Here is a 12,203-nt window from a genome sequence, read left to right as displayed (position 1 = left end):
CATTAAGAAATCTAGCAACAGTTGGATGATTAGTTTTATTTAGAACCTTTGATGCAGGGAGATACGATTTAGATGTTCCATCTGAATCAAGCTTTCTGACAATAAAATTAGCTACATATCTGCCTTCGCAATCCGTGGTTTCATCAGCTGAACCCCACACATACACACAGCTGCTTCCAATATCTTTGCGAATATTGTTTAGACACTGCAAGGTAAGTAAATAAATGAATAAATAAACTAGTTAAAATATAGCCTACACAGCGTTAAGTCTTTGGTCATATAATTAATAATTTAATAAAATCAATGAGTGCATACTCATTTATAGCAGTCCTCAAGGTAATTTTTCCGCATCGTTGATTTGTCAGGAATTTTTTGGGAGCAGTATTTTTCCAAGAAGCTTTTGAAGGCTGGATTGTTTGCTTTGTTCCAAGGAATGTTTGCAGCAACCATTGCTTGGCATAAATTGGCAAAGAATGGATCTGGTGTTTTATGGTTTTCTGCAGTAAACAGCTGCTATGTAGTATGCAACCCTGAAATTCTCCTTCTCCTTATGTTTGCTTTATGCAAAGCAGTAACGTTATACTGTTGTAATTGGGATGCTCTCACGCATGGAACCTTAAAAAAGTATTTATATATTTATTTAAGATTATTTATAAAAATTATTTTCCAATTTATATGAAAATTTGTACAAAAAAAATTAAATATGCATTAGCATTAAATTTGGAATGTCCATATATGAAGCATCCAAAAATAAAAATTATGATAGATCTATTACCAGGTAATCAATTAATTTATGTACCTCTTTATTGCATGCGTTGCAGTATATTATATTTCCATCTGTTTGGTATATGTCTTTATACTCTTCTTTAACCACAGAAGAAATCCATTTTCTAAAAAGCTCAATTCTGCTCGATTTTAGCTTCATTTTGCCAACAGGTGAAGTTTCTATTGTATAAAATAAGTTGAACGAATAATTCGTTGAACTCAGTATAAAGCAAAACTACTGTAAAGTTTTAAATTAAAGCTAAAATTATGCTACGGTGTCGTTGTGAGTGACTAAACAGCAATTGAAAATAACTTTCGGATTTAACCGATTGTGCCTGCCCACACTGGAATGTGAAATGATTAAATGTAAATTGCCACGATTTTTTAGAAATATATTTTAAATTGATTTGATAAATAATTTTTCGATTATTATAAGATAAAATATGAAAATTTTATGTAAACAAGTAAAAAATTTGCTATTAAATATGATATTTCATATTTTTTTGAAATCATGACCTAATGTGTAAAATATGATGAAATATGAAATTACAAACACTCTTCTTTAGAATCCCCAGACCATGTAACATCAACCCACTAAGTTTCATACCTTTATATTGTGCGAAAAATGAATATGATAATACATAAAAATCTGAACCCTAGTGATGATAGTTTACATTGAAAAATATAATTGCATGTACATTACCAGGGTTTAAGGGGAATTGGCATTCTGTGTGTTATCAGACACTCAGTCTAAAACAGTGATGGAACCATTACCTTTCTATTTTAGAAGATTTAGGAGAAGTCCAGTTGGCCTGCCTTCCTAAAATCCACTCATGAACACCTTGATGGTAAGCCCTGTTATGTTACTTTGGTGGCAATGAACGTGAAGAGTTATTCTCTTCAAGACACCTGGTCAGCATGAAGAGGAAAGGACCAAACCCTCCAGCACTTTATTAAAGATGACAACACGATGAAAGAAATGGCCCCCAGCTGCTTTCACAATCTCTCTCTCTTTTGGTATGACCAGAAACAACTTTATTTTCACTGTTTCCAGTGAAAAGGGTGAATTTGGAGTTGGCTTTCTGGTCCATAAAGATATAAAAAAAAACAACATTCTGAAATTCAAAAGTACATCACCAAGGGTGTCAAGACTACTACTCAGGATTTCTAAGAGGTACAAACTAAAAATTATAATGATAACTTTTAGTGTGCACCAACAATCGAGCCATAATGATGAAGAGGTTGAAGAAATGTACACTGAAATTGAGAGACTTCTAGATGAACAGAAAACTTACTACACCATCATTATGGGAGACTTCAATGCTAAGGGCGGAAATAGACAAAACAACACATATAGGGAAACTGTAGGAAATTTTGGAATTGGTGAAAGAAATGAAAGAGGTGAAAGACTTGTGGAATTTGCAGAATCTCAAGGAATGTCAAGAATGTACATTTTTTTCAAAGAAAAGGGTGAACAGAAAATGGACATGGAACAGCCCAAATGGATTAACAACTAATGAAAGAAGATATATTATGAATGATATTACCGTCCTGTTGGAAGTGATCATAGAATGGTCAGATGCACACTTGATATTGATGTAAGAAAAGTAAGGACAAATTGACTCGTAAATAATACAAATGTCTTTGAGATAACAGAAAAGGAGAAAAAGCAGTGTACCAGAACTTATTTTGAGCTTCTCCAGATGGTTCAGGACCAAGATATTGATGAGGAATAGAACTTTCTGAAAGTGATAAAGCCTGAGAAACCTATAGGCAAAAAGAAATCCAAAGTAGAAAAAAATATTCAAGAAACACTTGTCATGATGATCCGAAGACAACAAATGAAGACATCAAACAAGATAAACACTGACAAGGACAAAATCGAGTATAGCCAGCAGTCATGAGCAGTAATACAGAAAGACAAATGACACTGAAACTGAAGAATAGTGATGGTGTACTTATAAATAGCAGAGGAGGTATAATTCAAATAGTAGAAGACTATCTTATATTAATAATTATATCAGGAGCAAGGGAATGAAGCTAGCAGTGTGGAAGATGGACCACAAATTAGCAACAAATATGACATACCCGATATCCTTCCTGATGAGGTTAGAACGTACATTGAAGAATCAAAAACCTTCCTCTTGAGTGCGTAGCACACGCTTCTTGATTAGACCGGGGTTCGAGCCCATCACCACCAAATACAGAGGACGAGGAAAGGTCAGGAAATGACCACCACATATCCCGGCGCAATATGGCCTTAGTTGCTAATGCTCCTAAAAACCAAATAACTAATAACTAACCTTCCTCTTGAGAAGAGAAGAATATATTTTGGATGGGTGGCATTTAGGACAATGCTTTCCAAACTTTTTCCTTCATTACCCAAAAACTGCTTATCAGAAAGTCTTTTTACCTAATGGTAAGTAAAACACTAACTGCACAGAAAATATATGACAAGTGAAGAGAGATCAGTGAAAAAATGATGCCTGCATAGCTAGGTGGGCGGGAGCAGCAGTGCATAGCACACGCTTCTTGATTAGACCGGAGTTTGAGCCCGTGACCACCAAATACGGAGGATGCAGAAAGATCAGGGAATGACCACCGCATATTCCCGGAGCAATATGGCCTTAGTTGCCAAAGCTCCTAAAAACCAAATAACAACAACAACATGTGGAAAGGTCAGGGAATGACCACCGCATATCCCCGGACCAATATGGCCTTAGTTGCTAATGCTCCTAAAAACCAAATAACAACAACTGATGTTGGGTACTGCTCTGTCGCTAAGGTAGGTACCTATTTCCTTCTTGCCTATGAGGATTATGTCTGGTCTGTCTTGTTCATTGTTATGGCATGGTCCCAGTATAGCTTGTGAGTGGGGGTCTCTAGTACAGCATGAGGTTCATACTTGTAATTCGTTATACTTTCTTTGATAATGTGGTATTTTTGCATTAGCTTCTGATATATTATATAACTTGGTTGTGTCTGTGAGTGTACTCTGTCACTCTGCAGCTTGCAGTGATGTGCCCAGATTGTTTCTGGGGCCAGGTGGCATTGTCAGCATGTGTCATCTGTAACTCCAGGGTCCTTAGTAAAGCATTTCCTATAATTTCAGGAGTTGAGTACCTGATCTTAAATAGCAAGCACGAATCCTTTGGTCTCGGGGGAAGAGCCTTCCATTCGTGAATCATGTCTTTGAAGCCATCTTCTATATGTAGTGTTGATGGCGGTCATTGTTATGTCTGCCGTTGTGTGTCTTCTTCACTCATATTTCTGTCTTTGTTCCATCAGTCTGTGTGAGGGGGTCATCTTGCTAAGGTTATGTTGTGTTGCTGTATGTCTATCTTTCTTATCGATTGGTAAATTGATGGTCTGTTTTCCCTGAAAGTAATTCTGCAGCTTCTTAATTGCCTTCTTCTCTCATTCAGTGAGGTCAGTCAATCCCCTCCCTGTTTTTTTTCCAAGTTCTGGTCAGTCTCTTGAATGCTTACTTTGTGTGGTGTTGGTGGCTCTTGGTCACCATTGTCCTGGTCACACTCATCCAAGCTGGAGGTCAACCACGATAATAGTAATAGTTATTATTATCATCATTATTTGTTTATTTATTATTTTTTATTTATTTTTGGTGGTGCAGAAAATGCCTGTACTTTTCTTGCACCTTTGGCGAATACTGAATATGACATTATTTATAAACTCAATACTTAATTTCACACAAAGTGTCCACCAGTGTTTACAACTGGTAAAAGTTTATTACACTATATTGATTAATAGAAATATGAATAGTAAGATTGCCATGTTTAGTACATTTAGATTTCCATATCTCGTGTTGTCTTACACGAGATGGAAATACTACTATTCTGATTTGTAAATTGATAAATATAGGTTTGAGAATATATTTTATCATTATGGTGTGTGTGTTTTGGAACCCTAAACATGAACTGTATTAGAACTTGTAGTACTTCCTACCGTGCATTGCCTTGAGGTAAAGAAGATGAAAGAAGATACGTATTGGCATCGTACTTGAATTTCTTAGATTGTAGATTGTAGTTTTCAGCAAATATGTGTGAAGGGAGGTTATTTCCAGAAAATATAAGTTGTTGCTGGACTGCACCCACTCAGTCAGGGATAACAAGTGCCCCACCTGCCTGAAAGTTAAGAGCTTGTTCCAATCCAGGCTGGATTATGGGGACGTGCCTTAGAGGATACAGCACTACAAAGGTAAACTTTCTGCTGATCAATGCACTGAGGGCCAGGGTGGTAGTAGATCAGATTCGTATAAAGGCTGAAGAGGAGAATGTAGACGTCATGATAATACAAGAGCCATACTCACACATGAAGTGGGGGGCCTGGAGAGCTGGCAGCACCTCATGCATGATTGCCAACTCTATGACTACCTCCGCAGTGCATTCGTCACCAAAATACAGTATCTACCATACGACCAGGAGCACCACATCTTAGACACCAGGGAGGAATATCAGGCTTTCTCCAACTATGCACTGGCCCTGTTCACAAGACGGAGAGCTCTTATCACAGCGAACTGCAACCAACTACTGACACAATAAGGAAATGAACAAACCTCAAAGGCAATCATTCCACAGAAGACACCTTGAATCCAGTGGCTTCTGATGATCAAGGCACTAAACTCTGAAGTGGATCTAAAATCGAATCAATGAGAAATGACTCTATAAACAACAGTGACGCAAATACCATGGATGGGAAATGACAGAAGAAAGACTCAACAAACAACGACAAGCGAACCTGGACTTTTTGACTGTAAAGACTGCAGAACGGACAGGAACCATCCCATGAATGATCCCGCTCTGGTCTGATCTCTGCTGGGAATGGACTAGGCCATCAGCAGCTCCGCTGTCAAATGCTATAGGCAATCTGAATGGGGTACCCTAACCCTATTCATCTTTAATTCCTTATCCCCGGCAGGAGGGAGAGGAGACAGATACTCTGTTTCCTCCCTTCCCTGCTGACCCATCTCTTTGCCTGGTGAGGTATGGGCCTGCCTCACTGACCACCTGGGACCACCTTCTCTGTTGTCTCCATACTTCTGCCTTTCACCCCCAGCCTTCAGCCTTTTCCCCACTCTACCTGTATACCCTATCCATGGCAGGGGGAGATAAATTTTCTTTGTCTCTCCCACTTGCCATCCAAACTTCCCTCTGATGTGGCCTGGGCATGCTAACAGGGGTCATCTCCTCTATCGACCCCTTACTTCTACCCCCCCCCCCCCATCATCAGCCTCCACTATTATTTTACGTCTAGCATATAGCCCACACGTCTAAATTTAATAACAAAATTTTGCCCGACCTAGTGTTCAACCCCAACACATCTCTCTAGTGTTCAACCCCAACCAGTGATTTCCTAACAGCAATCTCATTAAGAATTAATGTCAAATGCATGGAATTTTTTTTTTTTAGGTCCTAGCCACTAAAATCCCAGGAAACTAGGCGACAGGACCTGCCAGAGCAATTTGTTGTGAATTTGGACACACCCAGCTAGCCTCCATGTGGTGAGCTATGGGCAACATCAGGCCTCACGAGGGGCCTGGTGGCCAATAAGCCAGATGAACAATGGACACAACACTTCACACTGCACAGACATGGCCTACACACTTTTGAGTCTCTGGCTTGACAGTATACTGTCCTCGATACAGCAAACACAAGTGGAGATGGGAGAAATCCCAGGTGTCGTCTGACACGAACATACTTTATACCTAAACATTATTGCTGACCAGGTACACCCTTTCATGGCAACAGTCTTTCCCTCTGGCAGTGCCGTCTTTCAGAAGGATAATGTGCCATGCCACGCTGCCCGGATTGTTCGAGACTGGTTCGTGGAACACGAGTAAGACTTCCAGGTATTGCCCTGGTCTCCAATTTCCCCAGACATCAATCCCATTACGAATCTGTGGTTTGCTTTGGAACAGCAACTATGATATGAGGTGTCTCAACCACGGATCTTACAGGAGTTAAAGGATCTGCTGGTTACGTGTTGATACCAGATACCACAAGACACATTTAGAAATCTTCTGGGGCCCATGCCTCACCGGGTACAAGCTGTTTTGGCTGCACGTGGAGGACCAGCATCATATTAAGTAGGTGATGATAATGATTTGGCTCATTGGTGTACACAACACAATGCCAAAACAGGTTATTGAACAGTTGAGAATAATAAAATAATGAAAAAGATAATAAGTGAGAGAATTGAAGAATAGTAATTGCCTGTCCTGTGCATGCAACAGGGAAAGTGCAAAAGCCAAAATATATAATGGTCCTCAAGTAGGAGACTGTGTGGGGAGGGGAGGATAAAAAATGTAAAGCCAATTAATGCCAAAAAATTAAATAAATTTATTGATGCATGAAAAATGGTACGTTCATTGCCCCTGAATAATCTGAAATATGAATAAATAAGAATTAGACAGCATTAAAATATTAGTGGAAATGGAATTATAAATATAGTCAGTTAAACTTAGTTTGTGCGTGTGTGTGTGTGTGTACACGTGTGTGCATGCACATGTATGCATGAGAGAGAGAGAGAGAGAGAGAGAGAGAACAAAGAAGAATTAGAAATATCAGTAATATGTAATTTTTATATTTCTAGCTTTCAAACATGGCCAAAATGTCCACGTTGCTGCACTTCTGTTCTTGACATGATTCTTACATTTTGTAAATGGAAGCAAAATCCAAATGGTAATAATATTTTATATTATTATTATTATAGTAGACTCTTGATTACCTGGGTTACAGATTAATGATGGTCTCTATGGTCCACAAATGCTAAGTTTGATAACAAATAAAAATATTGAAATCAAAATACTGAGTTTGTTTATTTACATTTTATAATGGTCTTGTAAACAAGTCCCTTGAATTTCTTGCAAATTTCATCCTCACTTCTTTCTGCATACTAGTTTACTCTAGTTGTTCTGTAATCCTTCAGTTTTGCTGATATGGTTAATGTTACTATCCCCCCCTTTATTTATCTCTCCAGCCATCAACAACATTAAAACAGAAAAAAAATGTTTTGTCTATTGAATAAAACTTGAACGCAGCATTGAGCATGGAAAGGTGCTAGTGTCAACATTAATGTCTTTATTCAAATGTACATGAAACAGCAAGATATTGTTTTTGCTTACAAGATGCTTTAAAATTTATGTAGCACCTCTTACTGGAAGACAAACCAAGGTAAAAAGCAAATGTTAGTGATTTTCTTTTCTCTTTTTTTCTTTTTTTTCTCAGAAAACAGTAATATCTTATTAAATTTTAGTTTATTTCTCCTCACTCTGTGAAAGAGCTAGTTGTACTATACTTTTATAAATATGAATATATATTGACAAATTTACATTTACAAGTTTTTATTTCATTCTTTTGCTTATCTGGTAAAATTTATTTTCCATTCATACCAACTAATTGGGAGTCTACCCTATATAATTTTGTGTGACTAATTTATATTCATATTAAAAATTATGCTACACATTATAATTTATATTTTAATGCTGTTATATGCATTTGTATCACTTACTGCCAAATTAAAATATTAATTCATCAGTATTTATGGTACTGGAAGATTTTTTTATTTGTAATAGTTTTGAAAATGTCATTAATTTCATACCAAAAAAAAACATGAAAAAAAAAAAAAAAGTAAGAAAACATATGGCACCTTATACATGCTAGAAAAACCTATCGGCTTGAATTAAATTCATATAAATTTGGTTTGTTTTTAGAGACTTGTTTGTTATTTGATTTTTAGGAGCATTAGCAACTAAGGCCATATTGCTCCAGGGATATGCGGTGGTCATTCCCTGACCTTTCGCATCCTCCGTAATTAGTTTAGCGACTTTACATTAAGATTATTCCATCACAGTTTGTCCATTATTAATTCTTCTAGCTCCTACCATGATGTGTTCCTCTCCTCTCTCCTTCTTGATCTTTCTCTGCCAAGTTATCTTTGGCTGCCTTTTTTCTCATTATATGGGTCTACAGTCCACTGTTTTTCTTATAATGATAGAATTTTCTTTTTAATGTTTGGCCGAACCTTCTTTTCATCTTTTTTTTTTTTTAGGCACTTGGAGATACATTGTTATTGTATTCTTTTCTGTTCCTATTTCTTTGCAATTTTTTCTGCTTTCAGTTTATTTTTTACCCTTATTTTTTATTTATTATTTTTTTTTAATTTCTTTTCTTTCTTTAGTTGTGATCGCCTCTCTCTTCTTATTTCATCAGCCATTTTTTCTTTCCTTAATACACTTAGAGAAAAATAGTAAACCTTCCTTAATGCAATATTACGCAGTATAAACATCTCGTGAAGTAGGAAACTTAAAAGTTTAGATTTACTGAAAGCACCTAGTTTTACTTCATTATATCTCCGTTTTAGTAATTATTATTATCCTCCTAATTGGCTTTTTCTAAGCCTCCAATGGATACTGGTACCAGATACTTGGGGTGGTTATTATGTTCAGTTATTATGCGGTGAAGAGCTCTGACTATTCTACAGGTGTTCAGGATCATTGCTTTCAGGAATTCCATTTAAGTGTTTGCTTCAAGCCCTGTTGCTGCTAGGTTCTTATGACAGCTATTATGGCATCATCAGCCAAGAAAAAAAAAAAAAAAACACGCTCCGATTTCACCCCTCCATTTGTTTCAAATACCTGTTCAGCTCAGCCTTAAATATATTTAGGCTATCAATTTCCACAACAAAAGATGGAAGTCTGTTCCACCAATCAACTACCTGCTGGCTAAAGGCAAACTTCCATACATCTATCCTATAATTGTCTTTCCTCAATTTGAATTTATGCCCTCTCAGGTGACTATTCTGAGCAAGAGGAAGATTCCCATCAGCATTGAGCATGCTCAAACCATTCAAGGCTTTATACACACCTCAATCAGATCACCTCGCAGGTGCCTAGTTTCCAAACACTGTAATCTGTAAAATCTTCATAAGAGCAACCTTTTGTTCCATTCACTAATCTTGTTGCTCTTCTCTGTACTCATTCCAACAATCCCAAGTCCTTCTTAAAATGAGGCCTCCAGACCTGTATACATTTCCTTACCCAAGGTGTGGCTTCACCATTGCCTTATACAAGGGGATAATCACCTCCTTATCCCTGCTAGAAAAATTCCTGTATATCCTTGACAAGACACCATGAGTTACTTTTGCAGACCATCTACACTGCTCAGAAAACTTCATATCTGCCTGCACAATTACCCCCAAGTCCTTTTCATTCTCTACCATTGTCAGCGTAGTACCACAGAGTTGATATGTTACTCTGGGGTTACTGCTTAACATATGTTGTAGTACTTTACATTTTTCAATGTTAAACTTCATTTGCCACCTCTCAGACCATCTGCTCAACTTTTCTAGAGCCTGTTGCAGCAGCAGCATACTATCATTATTGTCATTAACAACCCCGCCAACCTTCGCATTGTCTGAAACTTAAACATTAAGCCTGATATACCATCATCAATATCATTTATAAATACAGAAAACAACAATGGACCCAACACTGAACCCTGAAGGACTACACTAATAACATTAGTCCACGAAGAGCAGTGTTCATTGATTACCACTCCCTGTCTTCTCCCACTTAACCATCCCTTTATCCATAGCAGCATGCCTCCAATGCCACACTGCTCCAATAATTCTTTGGGAAGGCGATTTGTAAAATTGATATCGCCTTCCCAAAGAATTATTAGCGCGTTGGACCAGGAGAGTTGGTTGGAAAAGAAGCTTTCTATATCTAAAATAAAGGTAATCCTGTTGTTTCATAAATTAATTTATGTGTATGCGATGCATTTTTCTTCTCTGCCACATGTCTCATTAGTTCATCTGACATCCAATTAGGCCTAAACCTTGAATAATATTCCTTAGTTAGTATGTAAAGCCTAGTAGCTTCTAAGATTAATTCTTTGAATACAAATTCAAATTCCCATTTTGAATTTGCTCTTGGTAACATCATCAGTTAGTCCCACCATATAGAATACAATAGATACTGTCTCAGTCTACTGTAGTTGCCTTTACGAAAGCAAAAACCCTTCCCTTTACCCTTGATGGTAGGCGTCTCCGTAGCCAGATGGGAAGGAGCAGCAGCAGTGTGTAGCACATGCTTCTTGATTAGACCGGGGTTCGAGCCCATCACCACCAAATACGGAGGATGCGGTAACGTCAAGGGAATGACCACTGCATATTCCCGGAGCAATATGGCCTTAGTTGCTAATGCTCCCAAAAAACAAATAACAAACAAACAACTAACCCTTGATGGTAGTTACCTCTTTGAGTAAATCCCACTTCAGCACACTGTGATCAGTGCCACCTGGTAGTTCCTTTATCTGCAGATTCTTAATGCATGAAGAATCACTACTGATAATCAGATGAAGAGTATTTCCTCCCTCTAGTTGCCTCCCGAACATGCTGATGTAGAAAACAATCATCCAATAAATCCCCAAAAGCCTTGCAAGTGTGTGTGTGCCAGTCAATATCTGGGAAATTAAAATCCCCCAATATAAGACTCTCCGATTTACTGGCCCACTCTATTTCTCTGTACAGTTTTTATTATACTCATCAGAGTCATTAGGCCTATAACCCACTCCTACTCTCAATTTTGATTTCTCAGTGCTTAGGTCATATCAAACTGACTCGCCACTAACCTGGAAATCAATGGACACTGCTCTCTGTGGACTAATGTTATTAGTGGAGTCCCTCGGGGTTCAGTGTTGGGTCCATTGTTGTTTTCTGTATTTAAAAATGATATTGATGTTGACTGGCTGCTCTTCCTTGGATTTTATGTGTTTCCTAACTAATAGCATAACCCTTCCTCCCTTCCTATCCTGTCTATCCTTCCTGTACACATTGTACTCCCGAAATTCCAACTCTGCACTGCCTCTATCTGTCATGTCTTTGATATCCCAGCAATATCTGCCTTTGATGTCTTAACTAGCACTTCAAGCTCATCAAATTATTAGCTAAACTCCTAGCATTGGTATAAATGCAAGCATACATGCTTGCATTTATACCAATGCTAGGAGTTTATTGAATTTATACCAATCTTTCTACTCTTGGTTACCCTAAAAGCCCATGTATTTACTTGTTCCACTATGAATCCCAGTAGTCCTGGAAATATCCATTACCTTGCTTTCCAGGCTGCTGCTCATTCTAATAGAATCTGTGCAAAAATCACTTTTGCCTCTGCCTGCGGGCACTGTTAACCTTTTAGTCTGTTTATCCCCCCCCACATTAACAGTTTTCCGAACCACCTAACATTGCCTCGATAGCCTCAGCAAATATTCTTGCACCCTTTCTATATAAGTGTATCCCATACCTGTAGAAGCAGTCTCTCCTGTTAACAAGCGCAGACTAGGCTGAGAAAAATTCTACCCCTTGAGCCTTGCACAATCTCTCCAGGGCCAAATTGATCTACAAAGCTCTCATCATATACT

The 12,203-nt window shown here is 37.8% G+C and overlaps 1 protein-coding gene across 1 annotated transcript in view; it reads left to right on the top strand.

The window, feature by feature from the left end:
• The window catches only part of LOC150089271 (spatacsin-like), a 542,060-nt gene that overhangs the window by 283,341 nt on the left and 246,516 nt on the right, over positions 1-12,203 (top strand). Inside the window, exon 12 of the mRNA XM_090389930.1 lies at positions 7,375-7,463. Coding sequence (XP_090246056.1) covers positions 7,375-7,463 — 89 coding nt within the window. The remainder of the gene's footprint in view (positions 1-7,374; positions 7,464-12,203) is intronic.

Source organism: Mastigoproctus giganteus, chromosome 2, assembly GCF_048544385.1.
Source record: "Mastigoproctus giganteus isolate SK-2022 chromosome 2, ASM4854438v1, whole genome shotgun sequence".
In the NCBI taxonomy this organism is placed as follows: domain Eukaryota; kingdom Metazoa; phylum Arthropoda; class Arachnida; order Uropygi; family Thelyphonidae; genus Mastigoproctus; species Mastigoproctus giganteus.
This window is presented reverse-complemented; position numbering and strand designations above follow the sequence as displayed.